Genomic DNA, 19,368 nt, shown 5'->3' on the forward strand with positions numbered 1-19,368 from the left:
GACAGGGGAAAAGGAGAATGTGTGGGTTATGATGATACATCTAAGAGAAATATCTCTGCAATTAAAATGTTTCTGGAAATAGGCCTATCATACACAGCATTTACAGTAATTGTGTGCATGTGTCTTGAGCTCATCATATCACGCATGCACATGGTATTAAGTATGTGTACCAAGTGATACCTATAACACAACCAAATATGAAAGTCCAGCTATACTACTTATCGCCTTCCTGTTCTCCAGCTCTTTGGACAAGATAACCTACATAAAACAGGGACTGCTGTCACAAGATAATATACCCATATCCACATGGTCCTAATAGTCTACCATGAAATTACAGTTGCTGTAGATTACTTTAACTTTTGTGCTAGAGCAGGTATTGCTTTAACTAAGGCATCCCAAAGTCTTGTATCCTTCGATTTCTGTTGATACCTACATTGGTCCGACTAGTAAACCTGTCTTAGTGTATGGCCCGTAAGAGGACCAAAGCAATATGTCTACGTGCATCTGAGCAAGGCTATGAGCAGTAGGCTATGCAAACCTACTTCTGCATAACAATGTTGAGGCCTATAGTTTTGTTTAGGTCGCAAACCCAAAATCACCACAATCATACCAGGTTAGCATAAAAGGTAAATATAACGGAGACAGGATATTGGATACTCTGCAAATCACCACCTAAGAGAATATAAGAAGACCAATTCTGATGCTGGCAGCGTAGCCCACGAACTCCAGACACTGTCGCTTCATTTGTAATCACGGACAGATGTGACGTTTTGACGTGATCACGTTTGGGCTACTGCTTGTTATGGTTGAATAACTAGCCGTCAGTGGCAACTGGAACACCTTTTCATTCTGAGAACCCAATCGTGATGCGTGGAGAACCTTAGTCTGATACAGAGAATTCTGGGGTGCTGACGAAAAAACATCGCTGGTGTTCACATTTTTAATTGCTGGACGTTGCCTACAAATGCAGTTTTGCATCACTGGACGCAGTGTGTCCACACACTACAGTAACACTCTATGTTTAAGGACTAAAGACAAAGGGATTTTCAAGCAGGCATCCGGCTAGCGTTGAATTCGATTCTGAGCAAAAGACGCCCTTCCATCTAAAAAATTTCACACCTTCTGCACTGCTCCACCCCGATGCTTTTTGTTTCTTTCTTCGCACACGTTACCTTATAAAAATAACCAACGACATCTGGAGATGCAAGTTACCGAGCCTTCGGCATGTTTAGACATCAGATGCACCTGCCCGGGATACGCAGTGATTCCAACATCTGGTTATATCATACCCTATAGTGTTTGTATTGATAGTCTGCGATGAAGAAAGCACTAAACGTTCTTACCTTGGTGATTTCAGTCATTATTTCCCATCGCTCTGTGAATTTGGGTTATTCAGTCCTTTTACGTATGGTTTGTTTCTACCCCTTGACAAGACAGCCTTTTGCGTCTGGCTGTCGGTATCTCTCTCATCCTCATGTCATTCTCCGCTGCAGCAGAAGCGCAAGTCACGCCTACCCCTATCTCTTCCACCGTCTGACGTCAAGGAAGGACTGATCCGCCTTCTACCGCTCGCTGCGCCTACCTGCGAACGCGATTGTCTTGAAGTCTATGCTACCTGCCCACATCTCTTTACAGATGACGTAAAACGCAAAAGCAACGCGGCTGTTGCTGATCCTGTATATCCTATCCTGTTGCTGTATATAGGTTTAATCTCCAGAAAAGGAAACCAATGGATGTCAGGCTAAAACATGCGTAGGACTATCCATTGATGGTAGTTGTTAAACATAACGTGGCATAATTTAGTAGGCTATATCTGTCTGCATGTCTGCAAAATTTGAACTTGGCTACTCAGTTAGTTGTGTCTCTGAATTCACTCCCCGAACTGCAGGCTACCACGACAGACATAGTGATGGAGCGCCGGCAGCCAGTGGATGGCGTCAGAAGTCTGTCTGTGGCACTGTGAAAACACTGAGGCGAGTGTGATTTCACTAGGATAGACCAGGACACCATGGTGCAGGCTACCCAAAAGTTGATAGATACGGTTAGGGTATCATATAAGTTTGTTTGACAGAAGTAGAACAGAGATAAATTGGTCATGCATGCATACTGGCGACCTATTTTAGGCCACACATGTAGCCTATGCTATTAGTAACAGCAACTTTTATTGTAAGAGGAAAAAAGATGGCTAAGCTAAGTTTTTTATCTGTGATCTTTGTCTGATTGCAACAAGCTAAATCAATATACAATAAAGAAATTACATATTTGCTTTAAGTGCTCTCTGCAAATAGAACACTCTTAATGAGTTTGTCAAGGGAAACTCAGACGGGGTGGTCCCCCAGAGTCTCTCTTTTGACCAATCCCCTCCAACAAACTTGCCCGACTAGTTTTGTTTGTTGCCACAGTGAGAGGCTATCGTTGCTGTCAATCCCAGCGGTCCACCTGTTCTGCGCGTCGAGCTTAATGGAATTATTTTTTTTCAGAGGATCATTATCATCATCCTCGTCTCATCCTTGCGGGTGTAGCCTAGTTTATAATTAGATATGAAGACGAGTTTCATGCCGCTGGTTTTTCTATGCTGCGTTGGGTATATTCAAAGCAAACCTTCATCGCAGCCGTGTCCAAGTGGGCAGTTTGCATTGAAGAATCAGTGCGTCCTCTGTCATCCCACCTGCTCAGAATGTGCGGGCCACGAACTATTCGAATGTACCTCTTGTGGAGTAGGTAAGCAATGTACCAACGCCAACGTTATTTGTTTGAGATTGATTGTTTTTATGGCTTAAATATCATCATGACGGAAAACAATATGAAGGTTGATGTTGTGTTGTGATTCAAAAATCTACATAGTCTACCATAAATCTACAACGTTTCTCAGATACGTTTGGTTGATTGTAATAACTTATTCTACAAATAATGCTGAGGCATAGTCTGAGTTTTTGTTCTTACCTCAAAAATGAGCTTCTTACCACAACGGCTAAAAAATGTGACAAAGACTTTTTTTGGTTACTGAGTTATTAGGCTCTCTTCACTGTGTGTACATTCACAAAGCACTTATCATGTTGAAACTCTTAAAGTGCTCAGGAGAAATGTTCCTCTTTCTGCGTATGCTTTTCCAAAGCACTGCACAGCTGCAACAGGGGAAGACAAAAGATAGCACACAGCCATTAACCAGGCTGCCAAAGAGACGTGCACCTCAAAGGAGGATTTGTTTAATGGTTCCAAACATGGCATGAAAGGAGAGCAAGTTAAATGCAGACAATGCCACACACACACACATGGGTTGGGTTAGGTGGGGTTGGGTGGGGTGGGGTGTGCAGAGAAGAGAGAGAGAAATAAAGAGAGTGAAAGAGAGGCAAAGAGAGAGAGTAAGAAAGAGAGTGAAAGAGAGGCAAAGCATGACTAACACCGTCACCTTCATCGTCATCATTACCATCACCATCATCATCATCATCGTCATCATCATCCTCAGTCACTCATCTTCACAGGTTCACTAGCATTAGGCGTAGTTAATGACCATGACTGGCCAAATGTAATCACAGAAATGGATGTGAATGCAAGAGTGCAAAGCCCAGTGGTGTTAAGGTGTGAGATCGCTTCCTGTTCCTCTGCTGTGAGCACTGAAATTTGATAATGTCAGACAGGGGCCTTTGTCACACCACAGAAAAACGTCCCCCGGGGCCCTTCTATAGGTGCCTTGACCCAGAGAAGCCTGGTCTCAGGCTCTCGGCGTCTGTCTCTCCCCCACTCCCACCACCACCCCTGCCCAACTACCCCCACACCCAGCACTACCTCCACATTTTGCTCAGAAACTACCTAGGGACACAGGGAATAGAACAGGCCTGGCTTATCACAGCAGACAAAGCAAAGCTTTTCCATTATATGCAAAACAAAGATCATGGCTGCCCTAGTTTGTTTCCGTGGTATTGCAGGTGCACAGATAAGTGATGATAAGTGAAGTGCATGCTTAAGTAGAAATATCTGTAAATAATATGAGCTTTATGAGGCAATAACACAGAATACATTTAAAAGGTCAATTTTGGAACTTTGGTATTACTACTGACTACCTAAGTTATTGAGGAAATTGCATTGGTGCATTTACATTTCAAAGGTCAAATCTGTTGGTGTTTTGCCCAATTTTAAACGTATTTAAACGGTGCTTTTTGAACTTGGTACTTGCAGTGTTTTTAGTGACTTCTTTGTGACTGGCGAGTGGATAACACCTGATTCTAAAATGGATTACGTCATTGTCCTTGTCATTGTCATCATCATCAGTTAACTTATCTGAACCAGAATAGGCCAGGATCCATCCAGGAGATGCTTTGCAATTGCAAATTCAGTTCAAAAAATAAAATGTAGTAATTATTTGTCGGAGACCGTACTAATCATATAATTAGGTGAAGGTTAGCAGAAGGGCTGCAGGTACATTGTGTTGTACATTGTACATCAGTCACACAAACCACAAATACAAAAATAGTGTGGACTATAATTCTGTTGAAAGACCTGGTGTCTCAGCATGTCAGCAAGGAGTCAGATCAACATGGAGGACACCCTCCAAGCCATTTCTTTGTTACGGATGACAGACTGGCAGCTGCCTAGTGGTGATGGCACTGTGATTATTTCCTTAATTATCCTTAAAGTGTGTGTGTGTGTGTTTGTGTGAGTGTGCATGCACATTTTTGTTTATCTCTGGATGAGCCATGCTGGATGATTCTGACTGACTTTGTGTGCATTAACGTGTGTGGTTATATAGTTGTGTGTGTGTGTGTGTGTTTGTGTTAGTGTGTATGTGCATCTGTTTATGTGACTGTTTACAACATGAGTCATTCTCCTCATCAATTCGGTGTGTGTGCCATTCAGTATCCCCCAACCCCTAATCTAGCTGACAGTTGCGGAAGCCTCTGATAGGGCTGTGTTTGGCCTCAGGAGCTGCGTGTCGGAGCGAAGGGTGCCGCAGGTGGGAGGACGACATTAGTCAGTCCGCACGCCAAACCGCCACATGGCCGCCTGGAGCCCTCCTCTGCTCTTGCTTACCCTTGTCTATCGCCACCAAACCCCTGTCAGGCTGTGTCCTCACGCTGACACCAGCTATTTACGGAGATCCCAGGCTAACAGGCTACAAACGATGCCAGCGACACAGTAGTGTTAATTTCGTCAGACGAGACGAGAGGAAATATGTTCGTCAACGACCTTTTTTTTCATGACTAAGACGAGACGATGACGAGACGGCAGTAATGTCCTGAAACACTGACTAAGACTATCTTAAGAAGCATTATTGTTGACGAAAAAAGACGAGACTAAAATGTTTTGCATGAAATAAAAACTAAGATAAAATCTCTCTTCATTTTCGTCTACAAAATGAGAAGACAGAATATCTAGCTGTTACGTTTTCAAAATATTCCGAATGAGTTCATACGCAACAGCTTTCCTGTAGGCTAGTCTACATGCTGTTGCTGCAACCCTGTGGCTGCAACACGAAACTACATGGAACAAGAACACTGGAGATTTCTGCCAGAGTTAGCAAGCTAACTACCTAAGCTTTATGCCACAAAGCTACATACCCAGAAGTTGAAGCTTCTCTCATACAAATTAACATCCCCCAGAATGTCCATACGAAAATGTTCATCATGTAATGTCAACTATTTAACTAGTTAGACTGATGATGCAAAGTTTGTTAGCAAGTAAGCTAATATGGAAAGTTCGCTAGCAAGTTAGCTATGGCTAAGATGGAGAGTCTGTTTGGGGAATGTGTTGTGTTTGGGCGCATATCGCCATCTAGTGAGGCGGAGTAAAACATTAATACTTTGGCCTACGACAGTGTTTCTCAAACTTTTTCAGTTTCAGGACCACATAACTAACCCTAGCTAAAAAAAAAAGAAGATTAGACCTACTTCAACAGTAGCCTATAATTAGTCTACACAATAGGCCTACTCACTGAACCACCTTGCTTATTGTCTTTGCACTTTGCTTATTGTGTGGATTCATACTGTATGATTTAAACTGGCATATCTTACATAGACAGTGTTGCAGAACTGTTTTTACATACAAGTTGGTTCAATATTGCAAACAACTCATCTATATTATATTTTACCACGTCTGCTCACGGACCACTTGGGATAGCTTGCGGACCACCAGTGATCCCCGGACCACACTTTGAGAAACACTGGTCTACGAATATGACAGTGGTCCAGTCAAATCTTTTACTTTCTATGGTCAAATCCCAGCCGAGCTATAACTGTAGCTCGACTTACCTGTGCACATACTGACTGACAAAAAATCAGAATGAGTAATTATAACAGACGAGTAGCCCTGTGGACACACAATATTGTTGGAAAATTGAGATTCAAATGGTAATCAGAAATAATTTGTTATAAAAAAAAAGACTAAAATGTGTTGACTAAAACTGACTAAGACTAAGATACCTTTAGTTTTCTTTTGACTAAAACTAGACTAAAATGACGAGACCTCTAGTCGACTAAAACTTGACTAACAAAAATTATATTTGAATGACTAAATATGACAAAGACTAAAAAGGAAATTTCATCACAAGACTAAGACTAAATTAAAAATAGGTGACAAAATTAACACTACGACACAGACAGGTGTTCAGCGCTGGCACTGGAACTGGCCCTGATGTGGTGGGCTTGTGTAGTTTTAAGAGCTGAAATACTAGTGAGAGAAATGATTAAAAGAGCATGTGAATTGCTGTTAATGACTGTGTCACGTAAAGTGAGACTTTGCACTCCAGTTTTCTTATTATTTTCCATTACCGGTATGTACGTTCTTCAAAGTGCTCGTACCAACTCACACAAAAACTAGTGTCTCTCTCAAAACTAAGTGTCTTTACCAACACCCAAAGGCTAGAGAACATAGACATTATATGTGTGTGTGTGTGTTCATGTCTCTATGCGTGTGTGTGTGTGTGTGTGTGTGTGCGCGCGTGTGCATGCCTTACAGTGATTTATTTCATGCAGTGAACTTTCATGCAGTTGGCACCGTGTACTAATATCCTGTTGCCCATGTGACAGTTAGACCCACTTGGCGAGGGCCGATGATCTATTAAGAGGGCACAGCCATTGATTCCCTTTCCCAGAAGGCTTTTGCCCTGGGCAGGGCGAGCCATTTCCTGGTAGGGGGATCTCCAGCTAATGGAGGCCACATTAGACACAGGAAGTAGAGTAATCAGAGGCGGCTGTCCACCACATTAAGGAAGTGCTGTTTCTGAGTGTCTCACTCATCTTTAATTCTTCTTCGAGAGTTTACTCAGATTGCGCCCAGGCAGATGCTCCCCACACACACACATACCCTTTTGAGCTCTGATCATTTGCAAGGTTTTATTTAGCAGATGCTCTCATCCCAAGTGACTTACAGCACAGGAGGCCAGACGTACATACACATATGGTTTGAAGAGATAATGTCCATTGTTATTGTTACTTTACAAATGCAAGTGATAGGGGGCTCTAATGTGTGTCGGTCAGGGGTACATTTCCCAAAACCATAGCTGCTAACCTGTTAGCAACTTAGTTGGTTGACAATAGGAAATTGCATTGCAACCAACAAAGTTAGTTAGTTAGCAACTATGGTTTTGGGAAACGCGCCGCAGGTCAGTAAGTTGAAAGTAGGTGCGTTGGGCAGATAAAGCAAAGAGTGCAATGCAGGAAGGTCCCCCACAATGCTAATGGAGAGATCAATTCATGGGATTTCATTTCAAAACTACAAACAAAATGTCTGCTAATTTGCATTAATGTTCTCTCTATATTGTGCCATACAGAATGCATAAAGCAGAGACAGGTGGATCCACGAGTGCACGCATAAGTCAGTGTGTATTATACGTGTTACAGTGAATACAAAGACATGGAGGAGAAAAAATGCTCTCTACCTTTTGTTCTTTGCTGTGATTTATAGATTTGTTATTGGAATGTTGTCATTTCTCTCGTTGTCATGCCTCTCTGCAGATGAGGAAGGCCTGGAGCGTTTCCTGCACCAAGGCCACTGCAGGCCCCACTGCCCACGTGGAACATACCCAGAGCGGGCACGCTATTCCTGCCTGCCCTGCATGGCCAACTGCGAGCTGTGTGTCGATGCCCACGTCTGTGCCAAGTGCAGGGATGGCTATCGGCTCTTCGGCGGCATCTGCCAGGTTGCCCTCTGCAGAGTGGGTGAGTCTGTCACGTCAAGAGCTCTTCAATTACCCTTAGGCAGATCCGTCAGATCTCCTTTAGATAGTAATGTAATACTATGAGATATACTATAATAAATAACTATAATAAACAGTATACTATAGCAAATATAGATTAAACAAGAAATATATTAATAAGTAAAAAGTAACTTTTAAACAAATTAATTGTGCCCGAGATTGTGATAGATAGGAACAGTTATGATTATTTACTCTGAATATATTACTAAGAAAAACAACAGAGGAAAAAAGTAGAAGAAAGAAAGAAAAAAGAAAAGCTTTTCAGAGGCCTCTTCCAGGCTGTCCTGTGTTGAATGGGGAAGTCGAGCCTGTTGACAATTGAGCTAAAATCCCCGGGCTGCTCTCTCTAAAAAAAAAAGCAACCGAGATGGCAGCTCAGGGTTTGTGCCCTTATATCTTGTAAACCTTAGCGAGAAATAGGCACTATTAATTAAAAACTTTGCTTTGGAAAAGAATACCAAAGAATACTTCTGAGCTTATGTAGGCTACAATCTAGTTTGACCAGACCTAACTGGGGGAGGGTTTAGCTATGATGAGTGATGAGGGACTTCTTCAAGCATCCTTCACAGTCATTTTATAAATAAAATCAAATGGAGCCTGTTGCAGAGTCTAGAAATAGATGGGAGCGCTGCACTAATATACTGCACAAGATGCATAGTCAAAACAAGTAAGAAATACTGTACAGCAGTATATCTGTGCTCAAAGTGTGCTATCTTTATATAGTTTTCCCGCGAGCAGATGTGGTAAAATATTATGATTTATATCGGTGTTTCTTAAACTGCCTATGCGCAACTCCAAAGCAACGTTGTGAGTCACAGATGAATTGTTTGCAATATTGAAATAACTCGTATGTAAATCCAAATAGCATTATTGTCTGTTTAATTGCCCTGACAGACTTCAACAAGCCGACAGTTTTGCAACACTGCCTACAGTATGTAGCTATGCCAGTTCACACTTCTAATTTACATCAAAAATGATCAGCATGACCTTTGGAAGAGAATGTGTAATAGGATTGGCTTACTAGTAGCCTAACTCGCATCAAACGGTCAAAACAGGGCTAGTTAGAAGAAAATGAAACCTCTGACACAACAAGCAAGGTGCAAAAACTTAATGAAAATGGTTCAGTGAGTATTGTGTAATATAGTGTTGAAGTAGGTCTGTTGTTTTTTCCCCCAGGATATTTTGTGATGCTGCTGTACATATGCTGTGTATGACTATAGAAAAGAAAGAGTGATGCTGGACAGATGCTGTACTTGTAATATACAGTATGTGTGCATGAAAGAGTGATACAAAAGTGATATATATGACACATGACACAGTAACTGTTTTGTCCTCCTAATTCCAGGGCAGGTAGAGGACCCAGAGACTGGCGAGTGTGTTGACTGTGAGCCTGGCTGCAAGTCATGCACTCCAGGTAAGCGGCAGCACCATTCCACTTCAACTCCACATTTCCTCTCTGTCCTCTCTGAAATATGTACGTCTTTATCAGATCTGACAGACTGCTTCATCTCCATGGGGGAAATAATGTTGTGGAGTTGGTACCTTTACCTGAGACAACATTTATGTGTTTTTAATATAATCTTGTCTTGACTTGAAAATAATGTAGTGTTTGCAGGCCAGCAAGCCTGAAAGATCCAGGGGACTGCTGTACAGAGTTCCTGGATGCTATGCTACATTCTACAGTATATTTTAGTCATGTTTAGACTTTAAGGAATTTTGAGGATTAGTTCAGCTTCAGGTTCATGTCAGGTTGATGGAGGTTAATACAAAAATGCATCAGGAATATCATTGATTCCAGTGTTCTTCAGTGATTCCATGTTCTGCCAATATATCCCACAGGGACCTGAGAATATTAAAAATCATACGCAGGACCTGCATATATCAAGCCTGTTTGAGTGCACAGTCTCCCTCACTGTCACAGTGTGGTGAAGGTCATGCTGACCTTTACTTTTGTTCTCACTAACAGATGACCCAGAGCTCTGCAACAGCTGCACCGAGGGGTACTTCCTGTGAGTGTGCCTTTTGGTTTTTGCTCTCCTAATCTGTCTTCTTATCTCATCCATCTCCCTCTTCTCCAGTGCTCTCCTCTGATGCTATCCCTTTTTTCTTCTCATGTCATCTCTACTTTCCTTTCCTCTCATCTCTCTTCTCCTCCTCACTTTTCCTCTCCTCTCATTTCTTCTCTCCTTTCCTTCCTTTCTCCTCTCTCTCCGTCTATTCTTTGCTTTTTTTTCTGGGATTCCACCCCTGGCTGCCTCACACCTTTAAGTGCCATCCCAGTGGCACTGAGATCATTTTGACACGAGGAAACAGAAGGCGAGCACAATATTGCTTTTGCTATTGATTCTGTCGGCACAGCGAATGCAGAGACGCTCAGTGCGTAGATCACGTCACTGAAAGAGGCACCGCACCGAAATCAACACAGACACAAACCACAGAGGATTTACAACATCATAAAACAGTCAGCTTTTTCCCACAGAGTTTCCTCTCGCTTTTTTTGCAACCACAGAAGAAGCTTTATCACCCCCACGCCACAGCTTGTAAAAAGCACAAAAACACCAAAACAGTAAACATTGACATGCGAACATAAACAGAGGAGCTCTGGCATTAAGTGAAGTGAGCTTCTCCTGTATGGTGTATTAGTATGTGTGTGTGTGTGTGTGTGAGAGAGAGAGAGAGAGAGAGAGAGAGCGAGAGAGAGAGAGAGTATGTTTGTGTGTGTCTGTGTATGAGTATATATGTGTGTGTGTGTGTGTGTGTGTGTGTGTGTGTGTGTGTGTGTGTGTAGAGAACAGGCTCGTGATTGTGCCTGATGGGTGCCCCTGTGTTCTGGGCCCCTGGCATTGTGTGCATCAGGTTACTTACTGTTCTGAGTCACACTTAGATACCTGAGCCCTGGCCCAACACAGAGCCACTTCAGGCAGGGCGAAGCCTTCTCCCTATTCATCTCTGTCAGGTTGGCCTCCTTGCTCTTTCACTCTCTTTCTTTCTCTCTCTGTCTAACTCTCTTTTCTCCCTATCCTTCTTTCTCACTCTGTCACTCCATTTTTCTCTTTCTTCTCTTTCTTTTTCTTCCTGATTTGCTTCACCTCATCTCTCTCTCTATCTCTTTCTCTCTCTCTGTTTTTCACTGTCACCAATACAATTCTTGTATTTCTTGACATACTTATTTCTAGGTCACACAGAAGTAAGTATCAAGAGCACATAGGTACAGTACATGGTATTCAGTAAAATCATTCCCCACAGCACATACCAGAGCACAGACATGAATAAGACTGTCATTCCCATTGTTTGCCTAAAGATAAGGGGAGGCCAAGAGGTGGTCAGGTGGAGGAAAGCAGAGAGAGAGAGAGAGAGAGGACAGGGAGACAGAGATAGAAGGAGACATTCAACACTCTTTTATTAACCATTACCTTACTTTCTCACACACTCATGCACATTATACAACATTAAAACAGAAAACAACATTAAAATCACACACACACAATACTACCCTCCTTTTTACAAGAGCAATTTGGCCATTACATCCAATTTCACACAACAACAACCCCCTCCACACACACACACACACACACACACACACACACACACACACAACCACACACACACACACACACACACTCCAAATAGTAGAGTGTATAGAAACATGGAAAGGTGCAAACGGGGGAAAGGGAAACGGAAATAGCGGACAGAGAAGAAGAGAGCTATAAAAGTGGAGAGGGAGAGGTGGAGAGGGAGAGGTGGAGAGGGATTGGCAGAGAAGAAGAGAGCTAAAAAAGTGGAGAGGGAGAGGTGGAGAGGGATTGGCAGAGAAGGAGAGGTAGAGAAAGGGAGTGGTGGAGAGGTGGGGAAGGAGAGTGGTGGAGAGAGGGAGTGGTGGGGGGGTGAAGGGGGAGATGTGGCGAGGTGGAATGTTGGAGAGAGGGAGTGGTGGGGGGGTGAAGGGGAGAGGGAGAGCTGGAGAGAGGGAGTGGTAGAAAGGAGAGATAGAGAGAGGGAATGGTGGAGAGAGGGAATGGTGGAGAGGTGTAGTGGTAGAGGGCCCTGTCGTGTGAGCGCATGCTGCACACCCTCATTGTGTTTGCCCTGTTGCCATGTATACCTTGAGTTTCTCATTCCTTGTGAAGTTTGAGGAGCAAGTCCTGGGTTAAATTTCTACTTCTTAGTATTCCATTTCCTATGTAGTTAGTGCTTTTTCAAAACAGTTAGAAAAGTACTCAAATGTTTATGTTTAACTTTTCAGTTTTAACAGTATTCTGATACTTTCTCCGGGAACACCTCCCCTTTCCAGCTACAATAGTTTTATTGAAAGTTTTGGAACATTTACTTTTCCGACTGAAATGACTAATTGAAATGCGGACATGCGCCGAAGTTCTAACAAATGACACAACAAATGTTTGCACAGAGGCATTCCTCTTGGTCGCTAACATGTGCTGAAAGTGGAGCTGCAGCTCTGTGTTGTCCTCTCCCTCCTTTTCTTCTCTCTTCTGCCTTTCTTGTCCTTTCTGCTCGGTGTTTTATTTGTGGTAGTCATTGAGAGGCTCTGGTGTGGATCAGCTGGTTTTGTGCACGGTGATGGATGTGTTGTGGCGCCCGCAGCTGTTCCTCCTCAAACAGGCGAGCTACCCTCGGACTACTGCCGACAGCACCCCAGCAACACAGCAGGGAGGGCAGAGCAGGACAACCAGGAGACACACACACACACACAGACACACACACACACACACACATGGCACACACAAATGCAGACACTGTCACACATGGTTGCACACACACATACACACACACATGCTCATGCACACGCTTAAGCATGCGCACACACACACACACACACACACACACACACACACACACACACACTGTCTGTCACACACGGTTACACACACACACATACACACCAACACATGCACACACACACTCAAGACACATACACACACTCAAGACATACTGTATACATGTATATATATATATATATATATATATATATATATATATATATATATATATATATATATATATATATATATATATGCATATACCGTACACACACAAGTGCACACACACACACTCACACTGAACCAGCCATGCTACAATCCCATGTATAACCCTGCCAACTCTTATCATTGTTCCTCTGAGTTCCTGCTGAATGACCTCACTGTAATTTAATCTGTGTGGGGCTATATGTTTGACTACACTTTACTTTAGTTTAATCAGAAGTCTCTCTTATTAGACACACAAAGGCCAGCCCAGAGGGCTGATGGAACAGCCAGAAAAAGATCCAAATGCTTGGCTATGGGCCTTGAATACTCCTAAACTCATTTACAGTTTTTTTTAACTGCTTACATACAAAATCTTTGCATGTCACTCAAATATCACAACCCCACTCCGGATCTGCAAAACCAAACACTAATTCTCAGCCTTTGACTCCATTTTCAATTTCGTAGTAATGCATTGCTTTTTGCTGTAATGCAGTAATGTAAGGCATTATCAATACAATTTCAGTAATATTTTACTCGGTACAATTCTCAGTAACTGAAGTTACTTTGCTTTTTAATCCAAAATTGAGAAATGCTCAATTGGCACCAGAGAAGATTATCCAAGAATTAAAAAAAGTAATCTATGCTGGTCCTGGAATTTGATTGCCTTGTTTAGATGACTGTAGAAAGAGAATTTGAGTTATCTCTGCCATTCATGCAACAGATCTAACATGGTTAGGCTATACTTCTCATTTCAAGCAGTGAGAATAACTAAAATGTTGCTTTTACAGACAAAGATCATAGCCATTATTCTCAAACTATTTGCATTAAGTCTATACCACTGTAAGTGGAAGGAAAGGCACAGCAATGATGAGAACCATATAAAGTCAACATACAATTTCACTATGGCTATATTTTACTATATTAAGTTGTGAATGACCTTTGGCCTTTGGGGCCTACATTGTCCCATGAGCCATAACTGCAACCATTATATTGTTCTTTTGTTAGCCTTAAGCCTAGCTCAGTCATTTTGCCATACCACATCACCTCCTGCCGTGTAATGAGCTGCATTGAACACACGAAGATCTATTGAGAACACCAAATCCATATTTCCTGTTATTTTGGTGAAAGAAATGTAAACGTATGGTAATGCCTTACAATTCAAAGACAGTAATATTGTAATGTAACGAATTACTTTGAGATGACAGTAACAAGTAATAAACTAGATGTACCGCAGAGCGGTACAAAATATGACCGCCGCCCAGTCCAGCACATTTTTTCCACAAAAATAAATCACGCTGAAAGGCCTATATGATTCTAACTGTCTCACTAAATTGCATTATGCACACTCAATTCTCACTGGTATCTGCTAGACAACAAGTACCAAAACATGATTAGTTCATAGATTTCACATGTAAAATTAATTTTATACAACCCCACCCCCATCTTGCCTGTTCATAATTCTGAGAAATTCTTGAATCGTGTGCATGTGTGCGTGTACATGTTTATGTTTATGTGTGTGGGTGTGTGTGTGTGCGTGCTTGTGTGTTTGCCTGCGAATGTGTGTTTGTGCATGTGCATGCATGCGTACATATGTCTACTGTGTGAGTATGTGTCATACGTATGAATACTCTGAATGTATGTGTGTGTGTGTGTATCTGTTTATGCACATGTGTGCACATGGAATGGGTTAACATGACCCCTGGAGGCAAACATACGGAAAAAATTGGTCATCCTAGGCCCTACGGTTCTCAAGATATTCACAGAAAACTGTGTCTGCCCTACCCTCCTTTCGGGGGTCCAGTACAGCGGGGGCTACAGATCAAAACAAAAACGATGGTTCCATGCTATCCATGTGGGGTTACATGCCCAAGTTTAGCGGTACCCTGGTCTTTCAGTGTCCCGGAATCCTTGTTGGTGTAACGGTCACTAAATGTACACATAAATTATTTTATTGTAAGGCCCCCATGAACGAAAGTTCACAAAACTTGGCATGCATTCGGAGGGTGTCATAATGATCCTACACTTTCAATTTCGTGCAGTTTTGACCATGTCAGCCAGAGATATTGTGATGAAAACACCTAATTTTTTTTGCTTTTTTAATTTTAAATAGGTGGCTATACATGAAATAAGTGGTAATGGGATGGGTTGACATGCCCCCTTGAGACCAATATACAAAAAAAAGGTGGACCTCCTAGGCCCTACGGTTCTCGAGATATTAACAGAAAACTGTCTCCGGCCACCTACAGGCCAGTTGGTGTATAGTAACATAAATTAATTTATTGTGTGGCCCCCCATGAACGGAATTCCATGAAACTTGGCGTGCATTCAGAGGGTGTCATAATGATCCTACACTTCCAATTTCGTGCAGTTTTGACTATGTTAGGTCACAGATACCTGCGATTACAACACCTCATTTTTACTTTTTTGTGTTTAACTAGGTGGCGCTATACATGAAATGAGTGGTTATGGAATGGGTTGACATGGCCCCTTGAGATCAACATACAAAAGATATTCACAGAAAACTGTGTCTGCCCTACCCTCCTTTCGGGGGGTGCAGTCCAGCGGGGGGGCTACAGATCAAAACGAAAAACGATGGTTCCATGCTATCCATATGGGGTTACATGCCCACCAAGTTTCGTCTACCCTGGTCTTTCAGTGTCCCAGGAATCCTTGACGGAAATTTGGACATGCGAAAAAGAAAAAAAAGAAAAAAAAAATAATCTGACTAAACCTATATGACCGCCGCTTCGCTGCGCGGCGGTCATAATAATGCATTACGCTTTTGAAGTAACTTGCCCAACACTGCACACAACTCTTTATCTAACATGCAATAATCTAACAGGAAGTTACTTGATTTCGTTTTTCAAACACTATCACAAAGTGCCACACTTATTAAGTCACGTCAAGTCAAGTCATTTATTTATATAGCACATTTAAAAACAACAGGGGTTGAGCCATACATCTACACAAACTAAGTGTGATTATTTGTGGCAAGACTAGTAGCAGCGACAAGAAAATAGATAAGATAAATAAAAATAAATAAGAAAAATAAAACAAGAGCAAAAACATCATTCTGTATTAAAAGCAAGTGAGAAAAAATGTATTTTAGGGATGTCCCGATATTAGCAAAAAATGCATATCAATATGGGATCGGCCTGCACGGGAAAATCCCGATCCGGACTCCCGATCCAGTTTGTTTTCAAAACTCTGGTCCGTGTTTTCCAGCGCACCGATGTAGGTAATCCATTCCAGTTTTTTTCAGCTTTCCCCCTCAAATACGGTCCGCGTTTTTCAGCACACCTAGCGACCTGTCCAGCATCCCACTTGTCTGTGCATGTCCCACTAAGAATTTAAAGTTATCGAGCAAACATTTCATGTCACAGTTGAATTAATATAGCCTAATGTTAACCGCGACCGCGAGTGTCCGCGAGACCCTCTTACTATTAAGGCTCTTATGCATGTTGCTGCTGATAGCTTTGCCTGTCTAACGAATGTTATCTCCGCGATTTAAGATTGTTTGTGTAATGTATAGGCACAGCACGCACTTTAATTTCCCTATTTTTACAATCGGCTAGCCTAACAAACGCATTTCATTTCAAAAAGCAACCTGGTCAATCGCTAACAACTAAGTGCACCTAGGCCTACAACTCTACACATCCAAAAGGTAGAAGCTTCCAGTAGGCTATCATAACTTTTTAACCGTTTAGTCTGTGCATCGGCGCAGTCTACGACGATGTGAATTAGTGACAGCTGTTGTCGCGGTAAACTTAAGCTCCTGACCTGTCTCTAAATAGTGTAGATAGGCCTACTTGCTATGTTGCTTGATTCTCTGTAATAACTGCAGCCTGTAGCCTAGGTTACTTCAGCAAACCCAGACAAGTTGTGGCATCAGTTTCGGTTTTAAAACGCAACAGTGAGAGGCCTTTTAGCGCAGTCTCACTTATCATTGATGAGCACAGGAGCAGGCTGACACCTGAGCATGTTGAAATGATCACCTTCGTGAAGAAGAATCTCCCCATCATGCTCAGACTGCAGCCAGGGCAAACAGTAGAAATTGAAGGGAGTATTGAGATGGAGCAGTAAAGTGTGAAGGAGATCGCAATACTGTAGAAGGCGTGACAGTTATTTGGGTTGTTATAGCCAATTCAGTGTGTGTGTGGTAATTTGACTATTTTCTACTCAGGTTTTGTGTGTGTTGCTTTTATATATAATGTTATATTGTTTACAATATTGTTTACACTGATGCTTTTTTAAAACCTTGGTTTACACTCTTGAGCAGAGCACTGATGCCAATTCAGTTTGTGTGGTTAACTTTAGAGCAGCTACAGAAAAAGCTCAGTTGCCACAGGTTTTAAGGCGTGTGCATGGGACAGCAAGCAGTAGTTGGTCTTGTGACCCGAGTGACCTAGAGTGTGGGGGCAGAAGTTCAGAGATGTAAGGTGGGGCTAAACCTTTAAGGCGTATTCTCACTTTTTCACACTCACTCCTCACATGTGCAAACACTACTGAACACCATTCATTCATCATTGCCTTAGTACAGACCCTTCCAAACTGTTCCTAGAAGATTTCTGGTTGAAATGTTCAAAACCAACGCAGATACTTTGAAATTAGCACACAAAGCACGTACACACTGATAGTATAAAAGTATAATATAAATGCACTTATGGCTTTTGCTTTCTCTGTGTGCAGGGCATATCAGTTTGCAAAATAGTGCAAAGTAGCCTACACATGCAATGTTGTCTTATGCTAGGCACCATGGAATACTTGGTCCTCGTCCTTCTCCACTTCACCTCCATGCCCTCATCCTTCACCTCCTCCATTTCACCTCCATGCCCTCATCCTTCACCTCCTCCATTTCACCTCCATGCCCTCATCCTTCTCCTCCTCAATTTCACCTCCAACTCCTACTCCAACTCCTCCTCCATCTCCTCCTCCATTTCACCTCCATGCCCTCATCCTTCTCCTCCTCAATTTTACCTCCAACTCCTACTCCAACTCCTCCTCCATCTCCTCCTCCATTTCACCTCCATGCCCTCATCCTTCTCCTCCTCAATTTTACCTCCAACTCCAACTCCTCCTCCATCTCCTCCTCCATTTCACCTCCATGCCCTCATCCTTCTCCTCCTCAATTTTACCTCCAACTCCTCCTCCATCTCCTCCTCCACTTCACCTCCATGCCCTCATCCATCTCCTCCTTCTTATCCTTCTTCACCTCCTCATCCTCCTCTAATTCTTATGCCTCTTTACACTCTGTCCAATATTGTCCTACTTTGTAATCCAGACCTTATGCTCACCCACCTGTGATTTATTTAGAGTGTTCTGCTCAATCTCTGATTGCTGAGTGAACTAATGATCTGAAAGTGTTTTTACATGTGTCAATGTGAGAAGACAATTTGTAAAATAGTGTATATTGTAGACACCAATGTGTTCAGTTTTGCTAGAAATGTGTTCTTAAATTGCAAACTGAGTGACTGAGTGTGAGGCAGTGAACGTGCTTACAGTTTGGCAAAGTTCATAAATGGATTAGCTACAAGTGTTACAGTTATAGTTTCAGAAATTGAGCACTGTTAGTTTTTACAAAAATAAGACACTCCCTCTGCCAAGGGGTGTCATATCAGGGCTACACTGGGTGGGCAACCAAAGCATTCTGTCCATGGAGCAAATGCTGCAACAATTAGCTTTCACTGTAATCAGTGGAACTGGGACTACACTAGATGTGAGAGCGGCGCTGTGCACATTTGAAAAAAAGTACAACTACTTCTACATTCCACGAACGGAACACTTCAGTTGCGGACCCTGCAGCCAGCCCTTGAGAGCTCTGTTCTGGAAAAGGAGCCTTTGATTCTTGAATATGAGAGAACAATGGCGTATGCAAGTGTGTGCTGAACATGCATTGAGGTTCTCTGGGATTGGCCCTTGTGTGCTGAGGCATTCTGTGACATCTCTAGTTTCCACGCAGTGACCGACATCCACAGTTGTTTAGTCCGACAGCAGAAGAATGCGGTCACCTGACTAGACTGGACACCGATGAAAATCTCTCAGCTTTTGATCTGAAAATCACACTCTTCTGTCAATCCAATTATTCCAAAAGGCTCACTGAATTTATCCGCGGATAAAAACAAAGTCAAGCCCATATCACTGTGTCAGAGTTCAAGGCTGACATTGTTTCAGAAATAATGCTTACATGTGTGAGCCCAT

The 19,368-nt window shown here is 42.4% G+C and overlaps 2 protein-coding genes across 3 annotated transcripts in view; one reads left to right on the forward strand and one right to left on the reverse strand.

The window, feature by feature from the left end:
• Positions 1-1,542, reverse strand: part of otud7a (OTU deubiquitinase 7A) — a 102,967-nt gene extending 101,425 nt beyond the window's left edge. Inside the window, 1 exon segment of the mRNA XM_048256726.1 lies at positions 1,344-1,542. The gene's annotated coding sequence lies outside the window, so the exon portion shown is untranslated.
• A 677-nt stretch (positions 1,543-2,219) lies between these two features.
• LOC125304046 (proprotein convertase subtilisin/kexin type 5) overlaps positions 2,220-19,368 on the forward strand; it is a gene marked incomplete at its 3' end in the record, with an annotated part of 111,762 nt that continues 94,613 nt past the window's right edge. For both annotated transcript variants that reach the window (XM_048258103.1, XM_048258104.1), the window contains 4 exon segments: positions 2,220-2,721; positions 7,950-8,153; positions 9,537-9,605; positions 10,158-10,200. In XM_048258103.1, the coding sequence (XP_048114060.1) occupies positions 2,541-2,721; positions 7,950-8,153; positions 9,537-9,605; positions 10,158-10,200 (497 nt within the window).

This window comes from Alosa alosa, chromosome 11, assembly GCF_017589495.1.
Source record: "Alosa alosa isolate M-15738 ecotype Scorff River chromosome 11, AALO_Geno_1.1, whole genome shotgun sequence".
Taxonomy (NCBI): domain Eukaryota; kingdom Metazoa; phylum Chordata; class Actinopteri; order Clupeiformes; family Clupeidae; genus Alosa; species Alosa alosa.